Source organism: Passer domesticus, chromosome 8, assembly GCF_036417665.1.
Source record: "Passer domesticus isolate bPasDom1 chromosome 8, bPasDom1.hap1, whole genome shotgun sequence".
Lineage (NCBI taxonomy): Eukaryota > Metazoa > Chordata > Aves > Passeriformes > Passeridae > Passer > Passer domesticus.
Window position 1 is genome coordinate 10893402 of NC_087481.1, and position 14749 is coordinate 10908150.

The window sequence follows — 14749 nt, forward strand, 5'->3', positions numbered from 1 at the left end:
CCCGGCTCCCCCAAGTGTCGTCCATACCCTCAAGTTCTTTCTAAATTCCCTCCCGAGACCCACAACTGCCTCAAATGTGCCCCAGAAATGTCTCTCTGGACACCAAAAGGCTCTCCCATGCCCCTGTCTGAGAAAAAGATGATAAAAACCATGACAAAATGACTGGACATATTACTAATTACCATAAAGAGGAAGAAATAAATAGCCAATAAATCTTCATTAGTTAAGGAAGGGGAATGTGCTACATAGAACCAAAGAACATTAATGTTCTTGGCTACTAAAAATGTATAGATTTTTTATGCAAATATAAAAACTAGGTAAGAAAAACCACTGTTAATATTATAAATGAAAATAAATAGATACATAATTAAATAATCACACAAAATAATGTATTACAGAATAAAACAAAAGAATAAATTACATTAACATTTTTGGATATTTTGGGATGTCAGTCCCAGGTCGGTTATGACAGACATGGTGAGGTAGGGGGTGAAGAGCAGGTTGTCCAAAAAGGGTCAGCCCAAAAAGGGCTCTTTCGTCTCCATGCCCAGATCTCCTAAAAAGACATTCAGCATCAAGATCACTTCGGGAATGCTTCTATCACCTCTTCTCTGCAATGAAAAATAAAAACCAAACTCACATATGTGATTAAAAAACCAAAAATCATGAGGTGCACATTGACATCTTCCTCCTTAACAGAACTCCAAACTGACTCCAATCACTGCACAAGCCCTGCAAACTTGAAGACAATTGAAGGGAGACAAAGAGCCCCCCAGGACTTTCTATGTTTTAATCAGCCCCATGGTGGATTTGGGGCTGGGTCCAGGAGCCTCAGGCACTGAGAGAAGGATGAAGAAGCTGCTCAAGGAGTCAGCAGCAAAACTCCAAGTGCCTTGGAGCATGGCTGGGCCCCAGTGAGGGCAGGGAGTGCCAAAGGCTCCCCAGGGACTGGTGAGAGCAGATCCTTGAGGCCAGGAGTGCAGGGAGCCCAAGGCTCTGGGCAGGGAACTGCAATGCTGAGCAAGGCCTGGGCTGGCTGGGGGAAGCAGAAAGGCCAAGCCCTGAGCCCAGCCTGGGCCGGCAGGGCCTGTCCCTCACGGGTGGCTCGGGGCTCTCTGTGGGGCAGGGGGATGTGAGGGGCAGCAAGGACAAATGCCATCAACCTGCAGCCCCTGCCAGCCTGGCCAGGGAGGCCGAGGGAGAGCCAAAGTGCAGCCCCTGCCAGGAAAGTTCCTGTTGTGGGGCCTCCAGAGGCGCTGCCTGAGCCCAGGGCACAAAGGCCTGGGTGCCTGTGGCCCTGCCAGCCCTGCCCAGCCCTCGGCCATCTGTCCTGCAGGCTGTGCCCCCTGTGCGTGCTGCTCCTGTGCCCTGGCCGGCTGCACTCGCCCCTCTCGCTGTGCCCCAGCATTTCTCACCCACCGTTTCTGTGCCCTCCCTGGGCTCCCTGCACCCAGCGCTGCCGGCTCCTGGCACACAGAGCCGGCCATGGCCCAGCCTCACGCTGCCACACCTCGAGATAAACAATTCCACCCTGTCAGGAACTTTGCTTTCTCCTCAGCTCCAGGCTGAACCTTCCAAGCTGCACTTTGGGGATGTTTCCTGCAATTCCCACTCCCAAGGAAAGCTGTGTCTCCTGCTGCTCACAAACAGGGAAGGGCTGGTGGGAGAAGTGCTGGTCAGAGGCTGTTTGGGGCACAGTGACCATGAAATTATTGAGTTTTTAAATATTCCATGAAAGAAGGAGGGGCATCAATAAACCTTCTACACTGGATTTTTGAGGGCAGACTTTAGCCTATTGAGGATGCAGATTTGGGGAGTACCAAATCATGTACTGATTCTTTTAAGGGAAACAGCCCTTAAAAACAACTAGTTCCAGGAAGGATGGACACACTTCAGCAAAGAAACCTTGATGGAGCAAGAGTAGGTTGTTCCTTTTTGCAGAAAGGTGACCCAGAGAAAGAAATGACTGGCTTGGCTGGGCATGGAGCTTTTGCAGGAATTTAGGGGTTAAAAAGAGGGTGCATCACCTTTGGACATAGAGGCAGGTAAATCAGTAAATGTTTAAGGATGTTGTTAGGTTCTGCAGATAGAAAATTAGAGAGGTGAAAGCTCAGTTACGACTTAAATTGGATACTTCTGTGAAGGATAATAAAAATGTTTTAAGTACATTAATGGGAAAAAGAGGGCTAAGGACAATCTGTATTTCTTATTGTGGGGGATATGGTTACAAAAGATGAGGAAAAGGGTGAGGTACTTCACCCCTTCTTTGCCTCAGTTTTCAACAATAAGACAGGCCATCCTCAGGACAAGTGTTCTCCTGAGCTGGTAGATGGGCACAGGCAGCAGAACAGCCCCTGGAATCCAGGAGGAAGCAGCTGGAGACCTGCTGAACCACTCAGGTACTCACAGGTGTCTCTGGGATCAGAGGGGATCCATCCTAGGAGCATGAGGGAGCTGGTGGATGAGCTCCCCAAGCTGCTCTCCATCATTTACCATCAGTCCTGGCTCGGCAGGGAGGTCCCAGAGGAGTGGAGGTGCCAACGTGAGCCCATCCCCAAGAAGGGCTGGAAGGAGGATCTGGGGAACTCCAGGCCTGTCAGCCTGACCTGGGTGCCGGCAAGGTTATGGAACAAATCGCCTTGAGAGCCATCACAGGGCACCCACAGGATGGCCGAGGGATCAGAGCCAGCCAGTGTGGATTTCAATATCTGCACTGATGATCTGCATGAGGGGATTAAGTCCAGCATCAGCAAATTTGCAGATAACACCAAGCTGGGTGTGAGTGTGGATGTGCTGGAGCATAGGAGGGCTCTGCACAGGGCCCTGGACAGGCTGGATCCAGGGCTCAAATCCAACAAGGTGAGGTTAAACAAGACTAAGTGCCCGGTCCTGCACTTTGGCCACAACAACCCCTGCAGCACTACAGGCTGGGGACAGAGTGGCTGGACAGCAGCCAGGCAGAAAGGGACCTGACCGTTCAGCTCCTGCTCTGCTGCTCCCTCCCATTTCCCCCAGGGCCCTTGCAGAGCCCCAGCCATGCTGTTTGCCCCCAGCCTGCCCACGGCCAGCCTGGGGCTGCTCAGCCTGGGGCTTTTCTGTGCTGAGCATTGGCCTGGCCGTGTTCTTGAGAGAGCCTGGGCAAGGAGCCTGCAGCCCCCAGGGCCTGGCCTGAGGCGTCAGCGCTGCCCCAGCAGTGCCCATGGCCTGTCCCTGCTGCAGCCCCGGCACTGCCACCCCCAGGACTGTGCCCGGCCCCGAGAGCACTCAGGCCCTGCAGCAACACCAGGGCCACCAGGGCAGCGGGGCAGGGCCACGGCAGCAGCACTGGCAACACCAAGTGCTGCTGCTGCTGCTGGGCACAGCTGCTGTGCCAGCACTGATCTGCCCCAGCTATGCACACAGACATTGCTGCTGCAGCTCCAGAGAAGGCAATAAAAGGGGATCTGTGGTGTAAACTCTGCTGGGAGATCCATTAGTACACTTGAAGCCATCAAGGGCACAACCCCTCATTGACACAGTGTGTCGGTGACAGCAAAGCTGGAGAGAAACAATATCAAAAATGGCACCAAATATTGGCATTTTTTTTGTGTACAATATTAAAAACAAAAACAATGGAAATAAAAGAACAAACAAACCACCAAACTGAATAAGACCCATTAAAGATGATTTTATTACAAGTGACTTACAGAAACTGCCAAGCATTTTAATGTCTCTGTAACCATCCAGTCATCAGTCTCCACACTGAAGCCTTTAGCTCCTGGTTCCTCAGGCTGTAGATGAGGGGATTCAGGGCTGGAGGCACCACCGAGTACAGAACTGACACTGTCAAATCCAGGGATGGGGAGGAAATGGAGGGGGGCTTCATGTAGGCAAAAAATGAGGTGCTGACAAATAGGGAGACCACAGCCAGGTGAGGGATGCAGGTGGAAAAGGCTTTGTGCTGTCCCTGCTCAGATGGGATCCTCAGCACAGCCCTGAAGATCTGCACATAGGAGAAAACAATGAACACAAAACAGCCAAATGCTAACAAGGTAGTGAAAACAGAAACCCCAACTTCCCTGAAGTAGAAGTGTGAGCAGGAGAGCTTGAGGATCTGTGGGATTTCACAGAAGAACTGGCCCAGGGCATTGCCATGGCACAGGGGCAGGGAAAATGTGTTGGCTGTGTGGATGAGAGCATTGAGAAAGGCACTGGCCCAGGCAGCTGCTGCCATGTGGGCACAAGCTCTGCTGCCCAGGAGGGTCCCGTAGTGCAGGGGTTTGCAGATGGACACATAGCGGTCGTAGCACATGATGGACAGGAGAAAATACTCTGCTGAAATGAAGAAGAGAAACAGAAAGAGCTGTGCAGCACATCCTTCATAGGAGATGTCCCTGGTGTCCCAGAGGGAATTGTGCATGGCTTTGGGGACAGTGGTGCAGATGGAGCCCAGGTCGCTGAGGGCCAGGTTGAGCAGGAAGAAGAACATGGGCGTGTGCAGGTGGTGGCCGCAGGCTACGGCGCTGATGATGAGGCCGTTGCCCAGGAGGGCAGCCAGGGAGATGCCCAGCAAGAGGCAGAAGTGCAGGAGCTGCAGCTGCCGCGTGTCTGCCAATGCCAGCAGGAGGAAGTGCCTGATGGAGCTGCTGTTAGACATTTCTTCACTCTGGGTATTGTGAGCTATTCAAAGACAACATTGATAATCTGGACAAAGTACCTTGAGTCAATCCTCTGCTAATTTCTTACACAATCACTCAAAATTGCTTCTCTTTCTTTGGGGAAATTTCATTTACTTTTTTTTTTTTTTTGTTAATTTAGGTTTGGCTGCTAAGTAACTACATGTTTTCTAGAAGGGGCTGATGTCTTGTTCTTAGCACTGCTCTCGGCCTGAACACTGGGGAGCCCAGAGGGAATACAGGGCTCCCTGTGCCCCAGAGCAGTCAAACCTGCTGGTCCCACACAGGTGTCCTTTGTTCATTTCACCTGCCTCTAGTACAGGATGGACAAATTTAAAAGTGTACTTAAAAATAACGTGGCCTTTTTGAACACTCCAGTTTCAAAATCAATCTCTCCAAACCCTTCTCTCTTTCACTGTGCAGCTGGACAGGGAGGGATGCCAAAGCTTGGTCTGTCTGTCTGTTGCCTGCAGTTGTGCCTATTCGGAGCTGTTTCTCTCTACCCAAGCCTTGTCCCTGCCAGTGCTGCCAGAGCCCAGCCCAGCCCTGGGGGCTCAGCTCTGCCTGCAGACCCTCCCAACACAGGGCACTGCCCAGGGTCATATCCCTGGCAGCAGGGCCTTAAGGGCAGGGCAGATAAACAGAGATGCTGCAAGCCAAGGTGCTGCTGCTGCTGTCTGGAGGAAGATGAGGCTGAGGAGGCACTTTCTGAGGGAGATCTGAGGCACATCTGTTGATGCCACATCTGCTGATGCAGGAGTTTCAGTGATACAGCCAAAGCTGACAGCCCCTTCCCTTTAGGAGAAAGCTGAGAGCAGCCCTGGCCATGCAGCACCATCTCCACAGCAGGAGGAATCTGCCCTGATGGGGGTCGCTCCTTCCACCTCCAACTTCTGCCCTGCAGTGTCCATGGGGAGCTGCCAGGCAGGCTGAGAGCTGCCCCTGGCAGGTGGCACATCCCCGGGACTGGCCAAGAGCCCTGAGGGCTGCAGGACCTGCTCTGCAGGACAGCCCTGGCAGCCCTGGCTGCAGCCCCAGCTTCACCCCCTGCAGCCATCCCTGGCAGCAGGAGCCGTCCTGCCCTGTCCCTCTGAGGGTGCCCAGGGCAGCCCTGCTCTGCAGCACATCCTCCTCCTCCTCCTGCTCCCCTGCCCCAGAGAAATTGGGAGAGTCCTCCTGGCACATCCCCCAGGCTGTGGGGTGTGCTGGCTTCAGGAGATCCCTCCAGGAGCACAGGGGACATTGCCCTCCATCCACTGACTCACCATGTGGAGGGGTGTGAAGATCTTTCCCCAAGTGAAGTTTCAGCTCAATGACTTCCTCAGCCTGTCTCTGCCTGGCTCCTGTCCCCTCAATGCCTGCAGGCAGAGCCCTCAGCCCTGCTGGGCTGGGAGAGGAGCTGGTCCTGGGAAGAGCTGTTCCTTTAAAGCTCAGCAGCACAGACACAGAACAAAAACTTTATTGACCCTCTTGGGACTTGGGTGTTGTTTACATCAGACTCAGTCCCTGAGAGAGCCTTCCAAAGACTTCTCCAGAACTCAAAGTTAAATTGAAACTCCAAAGTTTCTTGAAGTTTTAATGGGTCCCACTGAGGGACACGACTGAGAAAGTGTCCCCAGGTTCCAGGTAGAGCAGAACACTGGAGGCAGTGATGACAGGTGGGGACAAGCAAGGGAAAGGTGTCTCTGGTGCTGAGCAAACCTGGATGTGTTTCAGGAGTGCAAAGGGCCAAGGCCTGAGCCCCAGCCCCTGGCAAGGCACATCCTGTCCCTCCCTCCTTGCTCAGGGCTCTTCCCGGGATGGGCTCTGGCCTGTGGGGATGTGCAATGCCAAGGGCAGCACCATGGGGCGGCCCCTGCCAGGCTGCTGGGCAGGGACAAGCAGCCACCCTGTGATGTCACACAGCCCCTCGGATGTCACACAGCCATCTGTGGTCTCATACAGCATCCTGTGATGTCACAGAGCACCCTATGATGTAACACAGCCACCTGTGATGTCACAGCCCACTCTGGGATGTCGTACAGCACCCTTGTTTTGTCACAGAGCCAATTCTGGGATGTCACCCTGGAATGTCATGCAGCTGCATTGTGATGTCCCAGAAGACTCTGTGATGTCAGAAAGTTGCTTTGTGATGTCACAGTCTGTTCTGTGATGTCACAGTCTTCTCTAGGATGTTACACAGCCACCTAGTGATGTCACAACCCACTCTCTGATGTCACAGAGCCACCAGCTGTTACGTCCGGATCTGCTCTATGGCCTCATACCCTACTGCATGATGTCACAGACAGCTCTGTGATGTCACAACACCCTCAGTGATGTCACAAAACCCTCTCTGTGATGTCATGCTGCCACTCTGTAATGTCACAGCACACACTTTGACCTCAGTCTCCTCTATGATGTCATACAGCCATGCCATGATGTCACAGCCTGCTCTGTGTTGTCACACAGTCTCCTCTATGATGCTGCAGCTGCTCAGTGACCTCACACAACAAACTCTGTGATGTCATAGCCCAACCTGTGACCTCACACAGCCCACTCTGTGCTGTCACACAGCCCCTTGCTGACATCACAGCTGCTCTGTGCCTCTAGGACACAGCCACAGAGGTGCTGCTGTGACACAGCCCCCTCTGAGACATCCCCCAGCCCCTGCCAGTGCTGAGCCCCTGTCAGCTCTGGCTGTGCCCTGCTGGTGTCCCTGAGCTGCCCTGGCAGTGCCCCAGTCCTGCTGGGCTGTGCACAGGAGCTGCTCCTGGCCAGAGCTGTCTCTCTGCAGCGCTGCCCTTGCCAGGAGCTGCCTCTGGGCCAGGAGCCCGGCCCAGCTCAGCAGCACAGACACAGCACAAGGACTTTAATGACCCTCTGGGGCTTTGGTGCTCTTTGTGTCTGCACAAGTAGGCTCTGTCAGGACCTTGCAGCTGCTGCCCATCCCTGTGCCCTGTGCAGCCCAGGCTGTCCTACGGTGTCCCTGCCCTGCGCCTCTGTCCCTGCAGGCTGTCGTCATCCCCCGGCTGCCCCACCTGGCTGGCCCCTTCCTTTGCTGACAGCTCTGCCTCCTGCCTGCCTCTGCCTGCCCACACAAAGCCTTGGGCTGCTCCAGGCTCCTTCTGGGGGATGTGTTGCACCACAGCCCTGCCCTGGGAGGGAAATTCCTTTCTCCTGGTGTCCAGTCTGGGCTTCCCAATCTGCTCTTGGTGCCATTATCTCTTTCTCTGGCTGTTTTATACAATAAAGAAAAACTCCAAGATGTGTGAAACCACCCTTTAATCCCTCCCCGGCTACTCTTATTCTGTCCTGAGTCTCCAGACCACTGAGCCCAGAGTCTGCTGCCTCTCACTGCTGGTTATGGGATGAGGCCTCCAAACCTCATCTTGAGAGGTTTTTGGGTCCTCTCCAAGGTCTATGAAAATGAAAACAGTGGTCAAAGTTATTTTCTCCCAAATCTTGCAGTGACAGAACAAGGCTCAATATCTGTGAACTGAATGAGGGTGGATTTACGTTTTTTAGAAAGAGGAAATATTTTACAATGAGGAGAGTGCACGAAACTGCAACTGTGTTCTTCCACAGAACTGGATTCCCCATCTCAGGAATTATCCAAGAGCAGGAGCTTTGTGCAACCTGACCCAGTGAAACCCCCTCATCCCCAAGCACAGAATTCCTGTTGTGTGGGTTCTCTGGTGTGCTGGGTGCCCTCACAACGCTTCTGGCCAGAATGTCTGCTGAGGGCAGCCAGGCTGCTGCAGGGGCAGTGACCTCACAGCCATCACCATGGCAGCCCTGTCCCCTGGGCCTGCCTCTCCCCTTTCCTCTGCCCCTGCCTTGTCTCTGCTGGCATGAAGAGTTTTGTCATTCATATCTTGTGCCCAAGGTGCTGGGGCCAATGGCTTCCCAGGCAGGCTCCTGGAGCAGAAGTGGCTTTTCAGAGCCCAGGCAGAAATGAGCCCTGAGGCAGCAGCTCTGCAGTGCTGGCCACCAGGCCGGGCTGCCAAGGGAGGCTTCTGGCCATGCCCTGCAAGCAGCTGCTACTGCCAAGGTGCCTTTGGTGCCTCAGGCTCTGCCTGGCACAGCTCCCAGCACGGCACTCTGCCCTTGTGCCCGAGCCCTTCCCTGTGCTGGGGCTGGCCTGGGGCTTTTCCTGCAGCGGGACCTGCCCTGCTCCTGGCACAGGAAAGGCAGTTCCTGCTGGAGCAGGAGGCTCTGCCTGCAATGGGCTCCAACAACTCCAGCAAGGCCCTGTTTGCAAAGCCCCCAGTGGGAAATGAAGGAGGGTCATGTTGCTTTTGGGGTTGAATAATGCTGAAAGCAGACTTCTCCATCCCAAAATCCTGAGAGGGAGAGGAAACTGTGGCAGGGATGGAATAATTCACAGAGAAAGGAACAACCAAGGGACAGCACTGAGAGCTTCTGCAGAGCTGCTGAGCTGGCCCAGCCTGGGCACATCTGACTGACAGGGCAGCACTTCAGACTAGAGAAGCCCCGTCCCAGATTTTAACAGCAGCGTCTCCTGACACTTCCCTACTTGGGGGTGTGGTGATTCCTCCCTACCATGGGGACACCCCTCAAGGTCACTGTTCCAGGCTGAGCCAAAGGAATTTGCCCATGGTCATTAGTCTGGGGGAGTGACATTATCTCTCTTAAATAACTGGTTTTGCTTTAACACAGTTGCTTTGAAATCACTTCCAAGTACTCTATACAATATAATATGTTATAGCTCTTATATATTGGTGTAAATATTTCTGATAAAGATCATTTTGTCTCATCAGTGCTATAATAGATATTTATATAAAAATCTCTGGTTTGCTATCCTTAATCCTGTGAAACAAATTCTATAAAGGTGTCATGGTTGGACCCTGGCACAATGCCAGTGCTCCCATGAAAGGTATATTTGCAAAATGGTTACTGTGAGATGTGACTCGGAAACAGAAGAAAGCAGGCTCCAACTTGGGAATGGAGCGGAAAAAAAACCAAAACCCAACACTTTATTAATTTACAACATAGAGACAAAAGGGAAAAAAAGGAAAAAAAAAATTACACACGACAATCCACAATGGAACACTTCCAAAACACCTTCTACCTTTCTAACACTCAATCTCCTCTAACACTCATGTCTCAGTCCAATACCATCCTTCACACAACTTCCCCCATTCATCAGGAGAGAGGAGTCTCTCTCTTGCACCATGGGCCTCCCCAGGAAACACAGTTGGAACCTCCTGTGCTTCCATGTCACACGTGGCAGCCGCCCGGAGAGAATCTGCCGTGGTGATCATCTTCCTTCCATGTCCAGTGCTCTCACCACCGGCCATGGATCCAAACTGCCTCTCAGGTCTTTTTAAGAATGCTTTGCTCAGTTTCAAGAAGTGGCAGCCTCTCACTATTTGGGACACCTGTCCCCCCTTATTTCACCCCTTGGGGCCAAAGGGCCTTTTGAAACAGAGATCTTTCTCCTCTGAAGGCAGAGGGCTCCACCACACCCTCCTCATCAGTCTCTGTTCCCTCTATTTCTTCTTACAACAGCTTTGTCAATTTTGGTTTTTGGCCAACTACCTCCCCCAAGGTACAGTCTCTACATTACAGGAAGAAATTGGTTCTGTCCCGTGGCCATGTAAGAGAAAAGTCTAGCCCAACAGTCCACTCCATCATCTCCTCCATCTACGGCGCTTCTCATCTGCTGGCATTTCTTTATTCACTCAAACCTTCCTCTCATTTGCTCATCCTTCGTTCCCTCTCAATTCTCAGCTGGGGAGGATCAGTGTTTTTACAGCTTCCATTGTTTCAGTAGCAAAGGGGTTAAAACCTCAGCCATGGTCTGCCTGCAGATGGGCACCTTGCCCCCCCCTTCTTCTCCTGGCCATGGTGCCAGCACAAGATATCAAATTTCAAGCCAGCACAGTCTCTATCACTCTCTCCCGGGGGGGCTGCCCAAACATCCCAGGTCTCCTCCACCCTGCACCTTGCAGGGCTCCGGCCTCCCTCCCCACAGGCCGCATGGCCTCCCCTGCCCCACCCAGACGCAGCTGGGCAGGGGAGAGGTCAGATCAACTCATCACTGGAGTCAAAAGAGAGAGTCCCTCTGGGAATCCTCTGCTTTTAACCCCTGTGTGTTCTCAGAGGCGTATCCAGGTCCCCAGTGGCCACACCTGGTGCCAATTTTCAAATCTGGCCACTGATTGGTTTGACCACAACTTTCCCAGAAACTCACTTCCTGGTCAAACCACAACAAAATGTTAATTCCGCCTCATTAATTCTTTACACACAAACGCTTGAAAAGTCCGGGGCTGGGATTGGAACCAGCTGCTCCATGGCTGTTCTCACAAAAAGAGCTTAGAAAGCCTGGAGGTTCTTGGGGGTGTTTGAGTGTGGATATGACAGTCCGGTCAGAGACAGAGAAAGCAAGATAAGCTTTCCCATGAATTGGTCTGGGAACTTTTAGGGAGCTGGAGAGAAAGAATTGTAACTATCCACAGGTGGTGTTTGTAATAGGTTGTTTTTTTCCATAAAGTTGTTTAATGGAAGGTGTTTTCTTCATTAGCCAATCATGTGAAATGTGTTGATTAAATGACCAATGAGGTCCACTAGTAGCAAACCAAAGTATAAAAGAAGAGGATTGAATAAATGGGTGGCTTTTAGCTCTCAGCCTTCTGACCTGAGTCTGTGTCATCTCTGACTCCACAGTGACATTTGGGGATCTGTGGGGGCTATTGAGGATCCTTTCTGCACCTCGTGACCTAACAGGAGCCTCTCCAATAAACTTTGCCTGAAGCTCCTGCTGTGCCCATGACAGGAACCCCTGGGAGTGTCTGTCACATCCCGGCTCTTTGGCAGCCTGGGGACACCTGCGATGTCACCATGGAGCCCCCGTGAGTGCCTGTGACAGATGGGTGCCTTTGCAGCCCAAGGTGCCCTGGGATGTCACCATGGAATGGCTGTGACTGCCTCTGAGCACAGGGGTCTTTACCATCCCCAGAAACCCCTGGGAGGTGTCCATGGAGCCACCATTTCTGCCCGTGGCATTCCAGCTCTTGAACAGCCTGGCGACTCTTGGAAAGTCCCCATGGAACCCCTCTGAGAGCCTGTGACAAATCTGATCCTTAGTGGGCAACCATCACCAGGACCCTGTTGCTATGGGTCATGGGATCCCAGATCCACAGAACTGGCTGAGCTGGGAGGGACCCATCAGGATCCTGGAGTCCAACTGCTGGCCCTGCACAGGACACCCCAACAATGCCAGCCTGGGCCTGGCAGCGCTGTCCAAACGCTGCTGGAGCTCAGAGAGCCCTGGAGCTGGGAGCCTTCCCTGGGGAGCCTGGGCAGTGCCCCAGCAGCCTCTGGGCAAAAACCTTTTCCTGAGATCCAACCTCAGCCTGCCCCGACTCAGCTGCAGCCGTTCCCTCCAGTCCTGTCCCTGGGCACCAGAGGGAAGAGGTTCCCACAGCCCCAGCCAGGGACCCACTCCCAAGGCTGTTGCCATGGCCACCAGGGCTGGGACCAGCTGGGATGCTCGGTTTCCACAGGCTGGCCTTTAGGAATGGGATTCCCCAATTTCCTGATTGTTGTGGTTTGGCTCGGAAATGTGTTTCTGGAAAAGTCTAAGTCGGGCCAATCAGGGGCCAAATTCAAAACTGGTATGTGATGTGGCCACTAAGGATCTGGATACGCTTCTGAGAACACACGGGGGTTAAAAGCAAGAGATTCCCAGAGAACTTCCTCTTTGGAAATCCGACGTTGGTAAGTAGGTAAGACCTCTCCCCTGCCCAGCTGCGTCTGGGTGGGGGAGGGGGAGGCCATGACAGAGAGGAGGCCGGGAGCCCCAGAAGGTGCAGAGGTAGAGGAGAACATGCAGGGGTGGAAGAGACTTGGGATGTCTGGACAGCCCCCCCGGAGAGAGGGACAGAGATTGTGCTAGCAGTTCAGCCGGCTAGAAGCGGGGGATGCGTCAAGATAAGTGCCCAGCCGTAAGAGTCTTTGGGCAAGCAGAATTTAACCTTTTTTTAGACTAATAGAAACCTTACAAATACCGAATCCTCTTGAATCAGGATGAGGTGAGAGAGAGAAATGAGAGATAAAATAGGCAAGCGTAAGAAAAGCTGGAAGAGGAGAGAAGAGTTCTGAGTGGAAGAGATAATGGAGTAGCCTTAGGCTAGACTCTTTCTTGTATAGCCATAGACAGACCCGTGTTTTTTTCCCTGTGACCCAGAGACTGTATTTAGGGGGAGGCAACACCCGGGAGTCAAGAGTGAAGCAGCAGCGTGAACAGAAACAGCTGAGGAGAGTGTGAGATGCCCTCTGTCTCCACGGAGAGGAAGATCTTTGCTCGTGAGACCCCTCGGCCCCAGGGGGTGAAATTTGGGGGGGACTGGTGTCCCGAAGCTGAGACTGTTCACAAAGCCCCTCGGCCCCAGGGGGTGAAATTTGGGGGGGACGGGTGTCCCGAAGTTGAGAGACTGCTGCTTCTGGAAGTGAGTGAAGACTCTCTAGGCAGGGAGCCCTAAAAGCAGTCCTGGCCCGTGTCCAGTGATGAGAGCACTGAACATGGGCGGGGGGGAGAAGTCACGAAGGCCGATGTTCTCTGTGCGGGGCCATGGGTGACACGGAAGCACAGGAAGTTTTAATTGTGCTTCTGGGGGAGGCCCATGAGGCAAGGGGGGACTCCTCTCTCCCGGATAGATTTGAGGGTTAATAATTTGAGGGGTAGTGAGTGTGTAGAAAAAAAGGAGGGGGAGGAGGAAAGTATCTGAAAAGTTTTTATTTTTAGCTTGGTATGTGTTCCTTTTTAGATTTATAATAAATAAAGTGTTGTTTTATTTCCCTCCATCCCCGAATAAGAGCCTGCTTTGTTCTGTTCCTGAGTCACATCTCACAGCAACCCTTTTTGAAAATATACCCTTCATGAAAGTCCTGGCATTGTGCTAAAGTCGAACCATGACACTGATCCAACTAAAACTGCACTGCCGTGCGCTGACATCCCACCTCCCATGGAAATAACAAAAGGCAAAGATCCTGGGCTGGGATAGGAACAATTTATTTGGAACAGCAATGAGATATGAAACAAACAGAAACAAAAACAATGTTGATCACAGAAGGGATATGCAAAAGGGAAAACTACAATGCAACTAACTGTCTCTTCCCGGCCACGATTTCCTCCTGCCTGGAAAGGACACCCTTCTCCTCAGGGAAAGAGTCCTTTTCCTGCCCCTGGCAATGACTAGAGGTGAGAGTGAAGGTAATGACATGGCCCTGGCCAGACCCTCATGGTCTTTGATCCCACATCATGTCATTGGCAGGGGCAGGAGGAGGGACAGGTGTCTCCCCAGCATGGATCACAGGGAACACATATCTCCAGGGCTTTTTCCAATATGGGTCCTCCAATGGGGGATGAAGCTGGAGCAGGGCACAAAGCTCTCCCTGCAGTTGGGGCACTGGCAGGACAACCCTTACCAGTGACTCCTGGCTGGTCAAGTCAGAGCTCTGGGTGAAGCTCTTCCCACATGTGGGGTACCCGTAGGGCATCTCCCCAGTGTGGATGAGTCGGTGCCTGATGAGGTGGGAGTTTTGCTTGAAGCCCTTCCCGCAGTCAGGGCAGCGGAAGGGCCTCTCATCTGTGTGAATCCTTTGATGCCTGAGGAGATTGGAGCGGGCCTGAAACCTCTTCCCACACGTGGGGCACTCGTAGGGCTTCTCCCCGGTGTGCATGAGCCGGTGCCTGATGAGGTTGGAGTTGTGCTTGAAGCCCTTCCCACAATCAGGGCAGCAGAAGGGCCTCTCTCTCTCTTCTCCTCCGCTGGTGCAGGAGGAGAGCTGAGCTGATCCGAAACCTCTTCTGGCACTGAGGACACTCATAGGGCCTCTCCCCAGTGTGGATGCGTTGGTGGGTCACAAGGGTGGATCTGTAGCTGAACCCCTTCCCACACTCCCCACATTTGTACGGCCATTCCCCAGTGTGGATCATCTGGTGGCAGATCAGGGTGGTCTTCTGCCTGAACCTCTTCCCACACTCCAAGCACTTGTGGGGCTTGTCCCCATCATGAGGCTTCTCATGGACCACCAGCTCCGAGCTCTGGCTGAAGCTCTGTCCACCTACCTGGCTCAGGGTGGGTCTT

General features: G+C 52.9%; 1 protein-coding gene across 1 annotated transcript; it reads right to left on the reverse strand.

Moving 5' to 3' along the window:
* Nucleotides 1–3454: 3454 nt before the first annotated feature.
* On the reverse strand, nucleotides 3455–4636 carry LOC135306097 (olfactory receptor 14A16-like). The gene has a single exon (XM_064429643.1). It carries the CDS (start codon nucleotides 4634–4636, stop codon nucleotides 3704–3706), a length of 933 nt encoding a protein of 310 aa, XP_064285713.1. The 3' UTR covers nucleotides 3455–3703.
* Between the last annotated feature and the right edge of the window lie 10113 nt (nucleotides 4637–14749).